Here is a 17354-nt window from a genome sequence, read left to right as displayed (position 1 = left end):
AAATCATGGACAGCATGGCCGCCGCCGCCGCCAACTCCCGCTGCAGCCGCGTCGTCTACGTCGGCAACATCTCCTTCAAAGCCGAGGAGACGCCTGCAAGCTCATCGGCCCTGTCCTCTCCTTCAACCTTGCCGCCGCCACGGGGAAGCACAAGGGCTACGCCTAGTACGCCAACAACCTGCACGGCCACCGGCTGCTCGACCGCAAAACAGTTTGTACTACGATGTACAGTATATATATGTGATAATGCAAAATTTTCTTTAGTGTGCGTTTTTTCACAAATTATTTCTTGTGTTTTTCATGAGGTTACTAATTTACTACATATGACAACGTTACTACTAGTATATATTTGTTTCAGGAATCCTTGGGTTTCTGTAACCATCGCTGCGTCAAAGTTACATTCTTGTGAAAAACGAGATGAACTTGGTTATTACACGAAAATGAACTCAAATTTCCTAGAGCTGAGCTTCAAATCAGAGGGAGATTCAAGTTGAGTTCATGAAATCAAAAGTGGACCTTCTCCAATTTTTATAAACTTCACACTAACATTACACACCACAACAAATGACTGCAAAAAATCACATTGGTCATAACAATAAAACAACCACCTATAGAATTGTAAGCATCACTCCTGAAACCACGCAAACAGACCAACATTCCCATCAGACAGAAACGCCATCAAAATCCAGCTAAAAACTCCCCAAAGAAACAAAGGTAAGACATCTAAATCTTTCCTGGGGAGAAGCAATCAATCAAGACAATGCCCATGAATCAAAACTAGCCTATGGTTCCCTAGCTCCGACTGCTAATAATGCACAATTATTACAAAATAAGCTTCCTAGGTTGCAAGGCCGAGCACCGTTCCATCCATTATATGTACCTTTGAGGTGTTTCCAGATTTTCCCCATAAATCAGGTGCTCGGGGGAGCTGAACTGGGTATCTTGAAATGCTTCTTCACATAGTGTGATGCCTCTGAATCATTTCTGTGGCACAGGACCCTCAGCAGGGTTTTGGAGTCGCTTCCGAATTTGCTTTTGCCCCCTTGAGTAACTTCGCGCAGATCATCAATAAGCACACGGGTCTGGGATAAGAAATGACATCTAGTCATTTACAAATATGATTTACAGCAAAAGGATACTCAATTTCTTATACTACAGCATCCCCAGTCCCAAGTCTTAACAACTCGATGGCACACTGCTGAGCAGTCTTTGATTCAATTATGGAATATTTTCTAGAATTGAATTGTAGCTAGTTTGAACAAAAAAAATTTTACTAAGTTCACTCTAGTAGGCATTTAAAGCATTGTGCGTATAACTGGAGATATGGCAAGCTCATTATAGATGGTGCTTCTCGAAAAACAACGGTGCACTTGTTCTATCAGCATTGACCAATTCCCCCAAAAGGTTCATGAGAAATTTAATCCAAAATTACCTCTTGCTTGATCAGATTTATTACAGGACGAACACGCGAGACCAAATTCTCAACAGTTCCACGAGGCAGCCCATCTCCGCCAGATATGAAGAATTCCTACGGCAAAAAAAGGGGTAACTTTTTTAGGTAAGCAAACAAGTAGTCAGCATGGGTTAAGACAACATTTTATCGGTCGGACAATAAAAACAAGGCAAGATTAAATATATGTTCCAGACACATGATAAGCATGTTCAATATAGAATGATACAGCCACACACAAGATGTCCCTTGTATATACCTTAAGGCAACAATATATTTATTGGTCGGATAATAAAGACAAGGCAAGATGTTCCAGATACAAAAGCAGCCAAGATGTCTTCAGACAACAATATACCTTCAGAATTTCAAGATCTTCCTCCAAAAGAGGGGCATCATTCGGAGAGAAGACGCGTGTAGGACCTCCATCTAGTATTACCCGAACTAAGCCATCCTACCAAAAGAGATTACGACAAAATTATAATCAAAACTTTTTACAGCATCTCACTGATCTCAACAGCCAAAATTATCACCAGGGATGCTTGCAGAAGCCCTGTAACCACACGATCTCGCAGTTGCTCCACAATGACGTCACAGAGTTGAGCAAGCACCTAAAGAGTGAGCATTGACATCAAATAAATGCCAATTAGTTCGGCAGAAGCTTAGTAGCTTACCAACTAGACTACAAGTGGAAACCTTTAGAAAGAAATGCTAATAAATATGCTTGTCCAAAGTATGAGGTATCAGCATATGCTTTAGCATTTGGCGAAAACCGAAATTCCGACATAAAAACCGTCCATTTCCTCGCATGCGAACTTATGAACGTACCAAATCAAGCACTTCGACAATAGTGTCCAATCGAGCTTGTAAAACATTGTTTTTGTACATATTGTCGATGAATGGCTGTTGGAGGTCCCAAAATATGACCTTTAACCCTACGAAAGAAAAGATGCAAACTTCAACATTGACAAGCTATCAGCTTCCAAGTGTGCATACATATTTTTCTTACCTGTAAATTCACATACCCGATCAATAGCAGCATTGATTTCTTTTCTACTGCCATCAAATTGATTCTTCTGATTGGAGACTACACCCTTTGACTTGCCGTTCATTGATCGTCCTAACACAGTCCAAATATTTTGAATATATAAATGAACTAGTTTGATCTATGTGGACAAGACCAAACAGATTAAGTGGCAATCTATGTGGATAAACTGATTACTTTTTTTAAAATGCACACTTACTGATGTTAATTTTGTCACTTTGCCTTTTAGCCCACCGCTCACTTATGCTGTCCTCCAACTTGCCTAGCTGGCTTATAGCATACTGTTTGGATATTAATAAAAAAACATCCAGTTCAGAAACTCTCAAAGTAATCAAAATGAACAAGCGAATAGCAAGAACGTCAATTATCAAAAGAATGGCATGAGTCTTGTTGATGTAAATCATGGTTAATTATGAAAGAATGACATGGATCCTGTTGATGTAAATCATGGCAACAGCCAGTACCAGCTATTGACTCGATACTAGAATATTGTGTCAAGTCCAGAGCCATCAGCACAATTAATAGAAAATTTCTGCAATGATTCCATGTAAAATTACTGATAACCAATATTACTAATAATGAAACAACTTAATATTAACTACATTCAAAAGGGAACAGCATCAAACCAGAAACCGTGAAAGATACAGACAGTTAAAAAAGATATATTTAATGTGACTGTAAGCTGTAGCAGGTTAGCAGCATAATTATCAACTCCATATCTGAAGTCTAAAAAATTTAAGGAAATACTGCTCCAGCGTGAGTGTCAACCATTCCAAAATAAATCTTCTATGAAAATTGCTATGTGTTTTTTCCTTCTCATTTACATCTTTGTGTACCAAAAATTGCCCAGGAACTTGGTAAGTCGTTCTAAATAAAAGTAACATAGCAGCATCAGTTGTAAGTAACAAACTCACATATAGACTGTTAAGCCGCACACATAGCTTTGACATTGTAAGTTGAACTATTTCACTCGATTTTCTCTCATCAACAGGTCTGACTTCTTGGATTTCCTTTTTTACGAAAGCTTTGATTCCAAGCTCCTTTTTATATCGAGTAAGGACAGGAACAGGTGGAACTAAATCTTCTTTGTCAACTGCAAGCACACAAAAACCATTATCAATTAAGAGCTAGAGAAAATAAAGAGGGTTAAACCAAAGCATGCGGGTTAAAACAAATGAGATAGATATTTCTTTTCTCCATACTAGATACTATCTCAACTATACTATTTAGCAGGGACCATCTATCTAAAGCACAATTTTATAGGTTTGTGCTCTACAACAAGATAATATGTGACTTTAGGAGAAAGAAAAAATATATAGACGTCCAGCAAGATAAACAGAAACGTACTTAAGGAGAAAGAAAATGGTGATGATACAAACCTATGGGTTGAGTAACAAGTTGTGTATAAATTTGAAATGCCTTGTCAATGCCACGACAGAAGCTATTTAATTCCCCAATTCGCATAGGAACCTTGAATGCAAAAAACTGATCTGCAGTCTGCAATAGTTCACAAGTGATCATTACTTTCACAAATACAGGTCATTTATCAAGCAAAAATATATATTTTAAACAATTAAGACATGTACATAACTTTGAAATATTGTGGCATAGAAGAGAAACAACATTAGATATTAACCTGTAAGGAGAAATTAATGAACAAAAAATTAAAGAAGTAATGGAGGACAGAAGCAACACCTCTTCTATGATTCTATAGACTTCAACAATAGAACCCCCATGGCGTTGTTGAGGGGATATAGGATCCCAAGTCTGCCAAACATAAAATTTAGCATAGAGAAAATGGTGCGGAAAATTTACAAGAACACTCGATGAGTACCAAAGTAATGTTAGGAAGCAAAGACAGGTGGCAGGGGAAAAGGATGTATTGTAACAAGTGGCAGTAAAACAAAATGCTCTAGCATACCAAATAAGATGCTTACACAAACTAAAAAACAGTCATATACAAAAAGAAATGTGCTAACCTCTTGTTCAGCAGCCCTTTTAACCCAAGTTTCAACTCTCTCCAGTTGCCCATTCACCCAGCGTAAAACAACCGTGCCCGATTTACTTTCAATCTGAGATAAACAAAAAGGCAGCAAATCAGGATAAACATAACAAGAAGCCCCATGGGGGGGCATGAACATAGCATGTCAATTGTCAAAGTGACACCCAAGCAATTTGCGTTTTTGTGATTGTTTGTAGTTGAGGAAGAAAAGATCTAACCTCATAAGGAACTAGCTTTTGTCTACATAGACTGTCCAAACCATCGTTACCCACAACAGAAGCCATCACTGACATTATGTACTGCTCCAAAGAATCAGCTGCCGGAAATACAGAAACTACGTCCTCCGTAAGATGCTCAGAATGCTCAAGAAAAGGTCCCTGCCACAACAACTTAACGTAAGCATGCAGCCTCACAAGGTTGTGATGGATTTAATAGTTATTTATTATAACTTACCAATTTGTTTCCATACAGTTTATGGAGAAGGGAAGCGGAAAGAACTGCTGCCTGTGGATGCCATCTTGACAAAACTGGGGAAAAAATGTTTGTCTCTATCTTCAAAAGCTTCTTCGTCTCCTCAGCTAGAGATGCTAAAACATGCTCATGTGATGTGTCTGCTTTAATCTCTACGAAATGTGCAATCTGAAACAAAACAAAAAATAATCCATAGTGTTGACATATAGATGGAACTAGAAAAGTACATGACCTATACAACTACAGATTGCACTATATGGGTTTCCACTCCAGTACACTAAAAAACTAATGACCTGACCAGAAAAAAAGTTACAATTAACAGTAAAAATATGAAGATATAGAGTCTAGCATTTATATCCTTTGATATGCAGATGAAACCACGTGCTTAAACTCTTATACGCACGTAGAACATGAATATTGCATAGAAGGCCTCATGTCATACTGACTTTTGACTTTTGAGGAATACAGTGACCAGGAAAAGACCAGAACAAACCCTCTAGACCAAAAGGCCAAAAAGCATACACAAAATTTGGGGCAAAGAACCAAAATACAGTCCTACTAAATATAACAGAGGTCATGCCACATTCAAATATACAAAGTGATCAAACACCTCTAACTGCAAAGAATTTCGCCAACGGTGGCAATAACATAGATTTCTAGAAGTGAAGGTGATCAAATACAACACGACAAATCCAAGATACATGTATACTATAATGGACCAACATTCAAGGTCTGCATAAGCAGGCATGGGTGAATAAGTGATCTTATTATATCCATCTCATGGTAAAATGAGAAAAATACATCAGGAAAGAATGAAAATCAGCAATATTAGAGCTACACTACAAAAGAATAATTACAGCTGCAAATAAGGTCACCTTCATGAAAGCACTTTTGACAGAAGAAGTGATGTAACGGTCAATCTGGTCTCGATCAGGTGACTCCATTGCCTGATGCAGGAAAGCAAAACCGGTGCCAAATCAGATTTGTATGTATGTGCAAACGCTAAAGCTCTGGTTTTCCACATTCTGCAGCGCCTATTGAGAACAAAAGGTTGCTACTGTATACTACCACAAGTTAGAAGACGAGAAGTGTGGTGGTTAGAGACCATTTTGTGAGGAACACTACTAGATTTGTTTGTACTCAAGTGACTTCTGCTCAAGAAATGCCTGGAAGCGGTGGTGCTTATATGCACTGGCGGAGCATCGGCGGGACCAAGGAGGGTCCCCCCCCCCCCCCCCAAAAAAAAAAAATCTCCCGGCCTCTCTAATCTGTCTACCTGTTTTGGCCCCTCCTTGGATTTCACTCACGGTCCGCCACTGCTCATACGTACACTAGCCACAGGCAGACGGTCCGACTTTTAGATTACAAAAGGTATGTTGGATGAGAAATGAAGGATTGAATGTAAAGCTTCAGCACCTTGTCATTTTCTTCACCAAGGATTCGCCTAGTAAGCATTGCTACTGTTACGATATCAACCATCATACTGGGACCCTGCAGATGTAAAGACAAATTTAATGTGGGGAAAAGGTAAGATCGTCAGTACAAACAAAAATAAGAGATGAACAGGTCCACTAGAATCTACACTAGCTTAGAGATAGCAGATCCCAAATGGTAGTCTGAACAGAACAGAAATAGCAACATGCACGGTGGGAGTGAGGGTGTTCGGTCCTGTTATGAATAGTGAGTTCAAGGGCAGCAAACTCCTCTACCATTGCATGCTGCCATTCCTGATGAAGAACATCACAGAAACAAAGTCAGCGCGGCAAGAGCCCACGCCTGCAAAAACCAAGGAGGTCAATAGGCGTACCGGGACGAGCGTGAAGGGCATACTGAAGAGAAGATGGTGCATCAGGAAAAGATGATGCCTCACCAGGAGAAGGTTAGTTGGACTTAGCAAGCAATGGCTTGTAGGCAGCAAACTGGGTATTGCACGACTCCATAACCTCATTATGATGACCAAGTGCATGCTTGTGAGCATCCTTAAAAGCCTTCTTTTTCTGAGCATCATTCTCTTCAGCAGTACCATGCGAGTACATGCGTGACAAGGAAAGGAAGGCAGGCACTGCACCTTACCAGTAAGAAAATCTCAGTCACTGATTGGATATGAAGGTGCGCGTGAATGGCCATGCCATGGTAATTGATGCTATCAAAGATCACCAGGCGGAGGGGAACAGAGACATTGCCCAATGAAGAACTAGAAGATGGCATTTTTTTAAAGAGCATCTACATACAGACAGAGCACTCTGAAAATAGAGCAGAATGCCTGCTCAGCAACCTGAGGAAGAAGGTTGCGGCGGCAGAGCTCGGGAGAGGAGCATGGAAGCTCAGCAGAAACAGAGGGCAGATATGGCGTGGTGAAAAGCAGCGTCCATCAGAAAAGAAACCGACATTGTACAGATGGCATGATGGCTGCGCACACTCGTGGCATGCAGAAGAACACAGAGCAGAGAGAATCAACCAGATCGATCTTGAAGGAGACAAGTGAAACGAAAAAATTGAACCTTAGAAGCCAGCTCTTCATACCATGATATGAATAATGACTAAATCTATTCCATGGACTCTAGGTCTAATACATACATGTACATGAGAGGAGATAGTAGGAATTCTAGGACAAAAGGAATATTATAAAGAGTAACAACAATACAATTCTCTCAAACAGTTCCCACCCACCAGGGTTCAACCTCTAGGATCGACATGGTGTGCCAGATATTTAATCAAAGTAAATACATATGTGTGTTCGGTGCAAAAGTGTGCACTCATGTAACATGAGGCTCCTATACCTCTACAATAGTTGTAGGGCTTGTAGTGGATGCCCACACGCGAGTACTGTGGCGGATCAAAGAAGATTCATCTGAGACACAGAACACAGCATCATACCGCCGTCAAGCCCTGGGTTGAAGGACTGTAAAACCACCCGCGCATGTGTGTAACGCAAATGAAAAAAATGGTGGACTAGAAGAAAATTATGCGCTCAAATCTATGTGCAGGTTAGATCAAATATGAAACACACGTGAGCCTAACAAGAACAAGAGATGAACATGACAAGCTTGACAAGAGAAACTATGCCTGCGAACTATTCCATGGGATACTTGAATATACAATTTGCAATTTTTATCATAGCAAGGCACATGCAGTCATTCAGTAACAAAAAATGATAAGTAACCAGCAATAATGATGGTTTGCCTTATGCGCATATGTGTTGCAACATTCGGTGGTGAATAACAAATCAGACATAGCCTGCACGAAGTGGTACATGATTGTATTACTCATCTTCACTGACATGGTAAATATTTACTGTATAAAGCAAACAAACCCAGATCTATTCCTTGTTGAAATGAAAGGATAAGTTTCAAAGAGGTTCACTTGCCATGCATGTTAGGTGCACATCAGCAAACCAGGATTGAGAAAAACAAACCTCTGAGAAGTGCAGATGATAATCATTCAATTTCTTGTCCACCCATTTCTGAACTGGAGACAGGAAAGACTGGAAAAACGTAAAGTCCTGGCAGCTATCATCGGCATCAACAGAACTACGTAGACTTTTCAAGTGTAAGCGTTCTTGTGGACCACGCTGTTCCTTCAAGGGTATCTTCCTCAAATGCTCAATCACAACTTTCAGGAGTCCTTGCTCACCTGTAAAAACAAACTGTGTTGCAGAACACATTAATTATCATACTATGGTGATGGTAACTTGGTTCATGAGCTAATAAATTAGTAGCATGCTACTGAACAGGACTACATATTTAGTCCAGTGTGGTTTATGCAAGAGCATCTTTTGATCTCAAGAAAAACTAAAGACCCAGTGGTTACTGGTTTTAGATATGATTCACCACTTTAACAATAATCCTACATTATGACAGGCTTAACTTGAACTGTGTTATTATGAAAAGGCATCATTTCCACAAATGGTACGGGCAAAAGGGGAGTTTGCACTAAGGTTTTTTTTCAGATAACTGTCTCTAAGGAAAAGGCATCATTTCCATAAAATGGTGAAGACAAAAGTGGAGTTTGCACTAAGGTTTTTTTTTCCAAAAAACTCTCTGACAGACTGACATTATGAAGAGAAAAGACTAGAAGCGCTGTCACTAAAAACTGGATAAGGATGAGAAGATCCTCCCTTGCTTTGGCTCACTCAGAATTCTTAAAAATAAAACAAGATGCCAGAATCCAGAAACACATCTGATTGCTGCCGTAGAGATATCTAAGGCTAGCCGCAGCATAAGCACGAAATACTCCAAGAAGGATACATGTCAAAAAAATACCAAGGATAGCCTCTTCTCGGTTAGTGCTTTACCTGTCGGAATAATACCCATGCATAGCACGTATCATGAATTGTCTCTGTGATTCCTAGTATACGCCAAGTGGACTTTAGGAGCTCAAGGATTTCTTCCACCTCCTGGTTGATAAAAGTAAAAGTATGAGACAAATATTGCAACCAATGGGGTGGACAGCGGAAAATGGCAAACAGGGATTTGAAGTACTGGCCTCTGTGAGTTTTCCCTCATCTAAGGTGTCAAAAACACTGCCAAGCATTTTTTCATACAAGGCGGCATTCAGATGGTAACCATCAGCCCAATGACAAACCTCACCGGTAAGATCGCCACGAGCAGGCCTTTCAGAGAAAGATGTAGCAACTTCTCTCAGTGAACGTAGGCATTCTGTACGTTGAACCTCCGCAGCAGATGGGGATAGCGACTAGCAAACAATACAACATCGTAACCTCCATTTAGTTTATAGTTCATATAGTGCTTATTTGAATAAATAAATCAACCATAATAACTAACTGGGGTAAAGCATAAAACCTCAGATTCTTCAATCTTTCTGAAAAGATTTCTTAGCTCATTGACTTTTCGACCTAACTCTCCAAATCCAACAACAGGATGGTTTATTAGGCCCTCCTCCAGCATGTTCAGCTAAGCAAAGACACAAACAGACCTTATATTGTTAAGTCATGCAGGTATGGTTCAAAATCCTTAAAGCACAAATGGATGGCTAACCTGTCTTTTCTGCCAACGAAGATATGCCTTCATGTCAGAAAATTCAGCTCTAGATATACAGCACAGTAGTTCCAGTGGTATCAAGAGATTGTCCATCCGTTTTCCGACTTTACCCACCATAGCATTAAGTAGTCCCTGTCTAGTCCTAATATCCATGGACTCCGTTATCTATTCAAAAGCAGAGGGGTGAAGGAGGTAAGCAGATGTAAGATTAGCATTCTGAGTATCTTTATTAAATTTGGTTGTTCACAAAAATATAAAAAGGAACAGTAACCTTAAACTCAACGAGTTGTACTATATATGCAGTTTCAAACAGCACAAGAGATTTGCAAGCTACTAATGTTGAAATGTACAAATATAATTTGGTTGTTCACAAAAATATTAGATTTGGTTGTTCACAAAAATATTAGATTTGGTTGTTCACAAAAATATAAAAAAGGAACAGTAACCTTAAACTCAACGAGCTGTACTATATGCAGTTTCAAACAGCACAAGAGATTTGCAAGCTACTAATGTTGAAATGTACAAATACAACTTCAAGTGAGGGAAATAAATATATAGTGCAGAACAACAGAAAACACAAAGGCGCAATTTTGTCTTTCAATTTATTAACCAGGAACAGAGGTAAGACAAGTCACCTCAAGTTGGGCTCTCAAGATTTCAAGCAGGCCAACTAAACCTGGTTGCCGGTGAGTTTGCGATTCAGCACTTTCACTCTTACTACGGCCAAGTTTCCTCATTAATCTGTGTCTCTTCTCTTTCTTCTTTTCTTTCTTTGGAACTATAAGGCCCCTATAAGCAGTAGAAATAGGTTAAGTACTATGATAATCTTGGAAACTGCTATCTTCTAATTAAAACACTATGCTCGACACAGTGAACTGCACAGGCCTACCCTGAAGCGCCAGCAGCAGCAACAAGGATTTCATATGCTGTTTCACGAAGATCATCATCTGTGATACCTGGAAGAGTAAGACAGATGTTGTTTTTCAATAATTTTCTTTAGCCGATAGTTCAGAATTCAGAGTCAAACAAAGAGATCAACGATGGCCTAGTTATATCACTAACTAAAGCAAACGCCTTTAACTTTTTTTATCCAAATAGTATAATATTACAAACTAACATGTTTAAGAAGTAACTGAAGCAAATAATGACAACCCAGTTATTGTTCCAATAAAGAAAGTGAACACCTTCACGTGATTCAATAAACTAAAGAAAGCAATAGTGCATCACTGGCAAGTTATGAGGAGACAACCAACAAAATGCATGTAAAGGCAAAAGGGACAGATAGAAGATCATCGAAATTGTCTGTAGTAGCAATAGCATGATAATTATTGTATCAGAACATAAGGCATGGCTAGTCTAGTTTAATCTATTATGAGGCATGCAATACTTATAGTTGACAATTAATAACTATTACCTGTTTCAAATAATGGTAAGCGCAAGGATATATCGTTGGCATCAGTTTGATGCCTCCTAGAAGCCCTTCGACTATCGAATTCACCTTCATCATCCTCAAAGTCTTCAATGTCATCTATGGTTAATTCCTCGGTGGGAGAGTCCAATGATAATGATTTTGGTAAGTTTGCAACTGATGATGGCACAGCAATTTGTGGTTGTTCAACAACTGGTGGTGGTACCACAACTGGTAATGGTGCAGCGGCAGGGACAGGGGGTGGTTCTCTTGTTGGTGCTGATCCAGAATATTCAGGTCTTGTAAGTAAATAGAACCCTTCGACATCTCCAGTGTTATCCTGAAAAAACAAAGTTCAGGCATATGAAAACTCAATGGGCAATGAATTTTAATGACTCTGATCATGGTCTGCAAAACAAATGAACCAAGCATGTAGCCCAATGTGAAAATTTCAACACTGAAATTGGGAAGATTATATAAAAATGCACATATGAGGAGCCGTTTGGTATCCATGGGCATTCAGCAGAATGATTAGTAAAGTAAGACAGGCGGCAGTATCATGAATGTTTGAAATTCCTAAATCATATTGTTTCTCCTTTGTCAAATGGTAATTTTTAGAAGAAAAAAAATACAATACATAAAGAAACCTTAAGTATAAACTCACGACATATGGGTAATCAAGGCTGTCATGATAAAGCCGGATGGCATCTCCAAGGTCAAGTGGATCCCCTACAACATCAAAGGATCATCAGTACAACTATAAGGAGACAAAGTGAGATACTTGAATGAGGCTACAACTACTTCACCTTTCTTAGCGCAATTGAGGACATAATCAACACTGACTTGATCAATATCCACGTCATCCAGAGAGATAGCACCAGGCGGCATTACAACTTTCTTGATCAAGTTACCAGAAAGGATGTAATTGAGCAACACATGGCGATCACGGCGATAACGTTGTAGCAGCTCAACAGGATTTTCTCTGGTCAAGTTGAAACATGGTGAACTTAGTTTACAACACAAGCTTAACGTCGCCTATGAATGGAAGGATGCATGTTCTGAAGCGATCATTACTCATCCATATTGCGTGCAAGGGAGACAAAAATCTGAGGATGGACTATCAACTGCTTGCCACTGGCGCAATGAACCTGCAAACAAAACAAAACAAAAATCCATTGTAAACTAAGGATGTGCTTGGTTTGAGAGACATGCTAGGGTGGTTGTGGGTATCCCCAACCAGGTGGCTAGGGATAGCCCTTTTTTTTGTTTGGTCGGAAAGGTGGGGTTATCCCATGTTTTGTTTGACTTAAAGGATGAAAAGTGGCTGAGGATAGCCATTGAAGTGTTTGGTTCGAGGGACAAATGAAGGATAAGGGTTGTGGTAACCGTTTTTATTTGAGGTGCTGAGATTACCCTCATAATTTGCACTTTTTCAATGGAAAGAAGGAAAATACAGTATGTGCAGTCATAATTTCGAAAATCTTAACTTTTTCACAGCAAACCAAAACAAAACAATAGTAGAATTTTTGAACTTCGTCACATATAATAATTCAACATTCCATAGATAAGTCAAGTGCATAGAACTCATAGTTCAACATTCTATAGAGCACTACTAGAACTTAACAGTTATACAACCCATAGTTACTGTCTTGGTTGTCAAAAGAGCTAATTCATACAACCCATAGTTACTGTTTTGGTTGCATATCTGGTGTAATGGAGGCTCGCACATGTTTACCATCAATAGCTCCAATATAATCCTATTTGGTGAAAACAAAAACCCAAAAATTAGGATCTAAACAAATTCATGCCTACAATGACAAAATGTAGTTGTCACATGGTCTCATACCTTAAAGTATGGATCCCACCGGTAGTTTCCTTCTATTTTGGTTTGGGTCTCCAATGAAGGCTTCCTAATAAGGTCATCTCTAAGCTCGCCAATAGCATGGAGTACCCTTTGGAAGTAACGGCTCACAACTTCACCGGATCTACCAAAACTGGCGCCAATTACCCTATTTCCAATGTTGTACCCAACGGTGTGCAAGAACATTGCTACTTGTTGCTCAATAGTCAAATGTATTGTGTCCTTTAGCAAGTTGCGATCCCTAAAGAGTTAACAAAACCTAAAGAAAGGTACTCTCCGAAGCCTAAGCATGTTCACGCAAGTTGTGTCATTCTTCCATATTTTGTTGTCAAAATACTCTCTTCTCATCCTATCTCTCTCATCAATTGGGGCATACGTAATTGCTTCTCTCCTTTTTCTTTTTCTGGATTGAACAACCAATGTTATCATGTTGATAAACCATTGTGCCGCAGCCGCATAAATTAACATCTTTGCCTTTCTGTCCATCTAAAATGCAGTATAGGATTCAGCTATAATATGCAGTACAGGGTTTAGAGCTAAAATATGCAGTATAGGATTTACAGCTAAAATATGTTATCTTTTGTCTCGCTGTCCATCTACGTGTGAACAAGAATTCAATAGCACACCGTATGTGTACAAATGGCCAACTACTTAGAACCAAAACCAACATTCTTTTTCCACTGCCAAACATTTTACTAAAGAACAGAATAGGATTTAGGGGAGAAATAACCTCAGATTGTAGTTGTGCTGCTGCTGCTAGATGTACTGACGGTGGCCTTCAACTTTCCTGTGCCAGAAAATTAAATCAATCAGCGAACTACACATGAGCAGAGACCACGCATCACCAGCCCCTGCACGCACGGAACACTAGCACACATCTAGCACACGCAGCCGTGCGCACGCGGGCGAGCCGTTCAGACCCATGCAGGCAGCCATGCGCACGCATCAGTCACCGGCCGCCCGCGCCTCCTCAAGCCCCCAGTCGCTGGTCTTGAGAACCAGCTGCGCCGCCGCCAGGCTTGAGATCCAGCCGCGTGCGCGCCTCCTGAGGCCCCCAGCTGCCGCCGGCCTTGAGATCCAGCCGCGCCGCCGCCTCAAACCCTTGCTCGCATCGCCCGGGGACACCCTCCGCAACGGCCGGCCGGCACACGCGAGACGAAGCAGAGGAGATAGGGAACGAGTAACCTTACCCCACGTGTCTCGCGTGTGCCGGCCGCAACCTTACCCCACGAAAGCCTCGCTTTCCCCCATTACTCGCGCTCTCTCTTCCGTGCGCGGCGGCGGCGGCGCATCTAGCAGATAGCAGAGAGGCCGGCGGGAGGTGAGCTCCTTCTCTACTCGTTCCCTATCTCCTCTGCTTCGTCTCGCGTGTGCCGGCCGGCCGTTGCGGAGGGTGTCCCCGGGCGATGCGAGCAAGGGTTTGAGGCGGCGGCGCGGCTGGATCTCAAGGCCGGCGGCAGCTGGGGGCCTCAGGAGGCGCGCACGCGGCTGGATCTCAAGCCTGGCGGCGGCGCAGCTGGTTCTCAAGACCGGCGACTGGGGGCTTGAGGAGGCGCGGGCGGCCGGTGACTGATGCGTGCGCACGGCTGCCTGCATGGGTCTGAACGGCTCGCCCGCGTGCGCACGGCTGCGTGTGCTAGATGTGTGCTAGTGTTCCGTGCGTGCAGGGGCTGGTGATGAGTGGTCTCTGCTCATGTGTAGTTCGCTGATTGATTTAATTTTCTGGCACAGGAAAGTTGAAGGCCACCGTCAGTACATCTAGCAGCAGCAGCACAACTACAATCTGAGGTTATTTCTCCCCTAAATCCTATTCTGTTCTTTAGTAAAATGTTTGGCAGTGGAAAAAGAATGTTGGTTTTGGTTCTAAGTAGTTGGCCATTTGTACACATACGGTGTGCTATTGAATTCTTGTTCACACGTAGATGGACAGCGAGACAAAAGATAACATATTTTAGCTGTAAATCCTATACTGCATATTTTAGCTCTAAACCCTGTACTGCATATTATAGCTGAATCCTATACTGCATTTTAGATGGACAGAAAGGCAAAGATGTTAATTTATGCGGCTGCGGCACAATGGTTTATCAACATGATAACATTGGTTGTTCAATCCAGAAAAAGAAAAAGGAGAGAAGCAATTACGTATGCCCCAATTGATGAGAGAGATAGGATGAGAAGAGAGTATTTTGACAACAAAATATGGAAGAATGACACAACTTGCGTGAACATGCTTAGGCTTCGGAGAGTACCTTTCTTTAGGTTTTGTTAACTCTTTAGGGATCGCAACTTGCTAAAGGACACAATACATTTGACTATTGAGCAACAAGTAGCAATGTTCTTGCACACCGTTGGGTACAACATTGGAAATAGGGTAATTGGCGCCAGTTTTGGTAGATCCGGTGAAGTTGTGAGCCGTTACTTCCAAAGGGTATTCCATGCTATTGGCGAGCTTAGAGATGACCTTATTAGGAAGCCTTCATTGGAGACCCAAACCAAAACAGAAGGAAACTACCGGTGGGATCTATACTTTAAGGTATGAGACCATGTGACAACTACATTTTGTCATTGTAGGCATGAATTTGTTTAGATCCTAATTTTTGGGTTTTTGTTTTCACCAAATAGGATTATATTGGAGCTATTGATGGTAAACATGTGCGAGCCTCCATTACACCAGATATGCAACCAAAACAGTAACTATGGGTTGTATGAATTAGCTCTTTTGACAACCAAGACAGTAACTATGGGTTGTATAACTGTTAAGTTCTAGTAGTGCTCTATAGAATGTTGAACTATGAGTTCTATGCACTTGACTTATCTATGGAATGTTGAATTATTATATGTGACGAGGTTCAAAAATTACCTTGAAATATGGATTGAAGCGGGTGCTTTCTTGTATTTTACGATGGCAATGGTTGGAGGGAGGCTGAATCATCTCATCTCTCAACTCCCCAACAGCATAAAGCACTGCCTTAAAATACCTACTAATGACTTCGATAGATCTTCTAAAGATAGGTTGTAGTGTCCTATACCTTTGGTTATGGCCAACTATTAGAAGAAACATGGCAACTTGTTCCTCAATAGAAGTATGAATGCTATCCAACAACAAATTTCTCTCTCTAAATATAGCACACAAACGGAAAAACAGAGCTTTTCTCATTCTGAGTTGATTTGAACAATTTATGTCACTAGAGTGATAAATGTATCTCAAATTTGACTCTCTAGATATGGCACGATCGGCCATGCTGCCCACGGTTATCCTCGGTGTTTGTTGCCTAGATCTTCTAAACATGACCATCATGTAAGCATACAATCCAGCCACTAGACCGGCTCCTCTCACAATTAGTTGCCTTCGTTTTCTTGCCAATTCATCCATCTATGACAATACAAACAAAGTATCATATGCATAAATTTTTGTCTTAACCATAGTAGGCTCTCTCTGTACAGAAGATAGACAGTAAATAAAATCAAAGTATCATATTCCAATTAAGCATATTTTGCTCTATCTTCTCTGTACAACAACAAGGGCTGTTCCCTGTTCAAGATCCCGATCCGAGGCAGGAAGGACAGGGGTAGGGGAAGGAAGAGAAGAGGAGGGCGGAGGAAGGGAAGGAGGGGGCGGATCTGCTACCTCTCCCGTGTCAGGGTCTACTCCGGCGGCGGCGGCGAGTTGAGGCCGGCCAGGAGCAGGGGCGGGCCGGCGGCGAGTGTAGGCCCGGCCAGGCGCAGCGGCGGATCGGCGGCGAGGTAGACACCTTCAGCAGGGCGGCGGAGAGGTTGAAGAAGGAAGGGGACTGGCGGCGGGGTAGCTAGCGGGCGGTCGCTGGCGGCTAGGTCAGGAGGGCTCGGGCGAGGGGAGGGGGGAGGGGGTCGCGCGAGGGAAGGGGGAGGGGTGGTCGTTCGAGGAAAGTGGGTCGGGGGGAGAATTTTTTCCCTGTGCGGTCTCAGCCTCGCTCGACCCGGCAGGCGTGTTTTTGCATCGGTTCGACTATGAGGTCCATGCACTCTACCAAACAAAGAAAAGTGGGTCGGATAGAGAACTTTTGGGCCTATACACTCTTCATGCATGCTGTCAAACACACTCTTAGAGCATCTCCAGCCGCGCCCCCAACAGACCCTCCCT

General features: G+C 41.6%; 1 protein-coding gene across 7 annotated transcripts; it reads right to left on the bottom strand.

The window, feature by feature from the left end:
• Window positions 1-490: 490 nt before the first annotated feature.
• LOC125545023 (plant/protein (DUF810)) lies at window positions 491-17120 on the bottom strand. Of its 7 annotated transcripts, none has more exons than XM_048708864.2 (29): window positions 16863-17119; window positions 16095-16607; window positions 12448-12521; window positions 12180-12355; window positions 12038-12102; window positions 11380-11713; window positions 10855-10921; window positions 10601-10754; window positions 9963-10130; window positions 9768-9878; window positions 9451-9660; window positions 9260-9361; window positions 8381-8611; window positions 8149-8202; window positions 6382-6456; window positions 5841-5912; window positions 4948-5133; window positions 4713-4871; window positions 4472-4564; window positions 4188-4259; window positions 3872-3989; window positions 3407-3585; window positions 2692-2773; window positions 2457-2567; window positions 2276-2403; window positions 1981-2058; window positions 1806-1901; window positions 1433-1528; window positions 491-1082 (listed from the first exon to the last, which is right to left on the bottom strand). In XM_048708864.2, exons 2-29 carry the CDS (start codon window positions 16605-16607, stop codon window positions 912-914), a joined length of 3975 nt encoding a protein of 1324 aa, XP_048564821.1. In that variant the 5' UTR covers window positions 16863-17119; the 3' UTR covers window positions 491-911. The 7 variants fall into 7 exon arrangements, 6 of the variants coding, with proteins under 6 accessions (XP_048564821.1, XP_048564830.1, XP_048564859.1 ...); XM_048708873.2 differs by having other exon boundaries at window positions 2276-2382; window positions 16863-17118; XM_048708902.2 differs by lacking the exon at window positions 16095-16607 and adding an exon at window positions 13965-14021 and having other exon boundaries at window positions 16863-17117.
• Window positions 17121-17354: the final 234 nt, after the last annotated feature.

Source organism: Triticum urartu, chromosome 1A, assembly GCF_056163025.1.
Source record: "Triticum urartu cultivar PI428250 chromosome 1A, HENAU_Tu73, whole genome shotgun sequence".
Taxonomy (NCBI): Eukaryota; Viridiplantae; Streptophyta; class Magnoliopsida; order Poales; family Poaceae; genus Triticum; species Triticum urartu.
Note: the sequence above shows the minus strand (reverse complement) of the source record. Positions and strands in the feature narration are given on the sequence as shown.

Excerpts from the sequence above, each read along its gene's own strand:
- LOC125545023 (XM_048708864.2), bottom strand. The coding sequence starts at position 16,607 with ATGGATGAATTGGCAAGAAAACGAAGGCAACTAATTGTGAGAGGAGCC. Across the intron at positions 6,457-8,148 it reads GCAACACATATGCGCATAAG|GGTCCCAGTATGATGGTTGA; the intron begins GCAAACCATCAT and ends TTACATCTGCAG. Across the intron at positions 4,872-4,947 it reads AACTGTATGGAAACAAATTG|GGACCTTTTCTTGAGCATTC; the intron begins GTAAGTTATAAT and ends TTGTTGTGGCAG.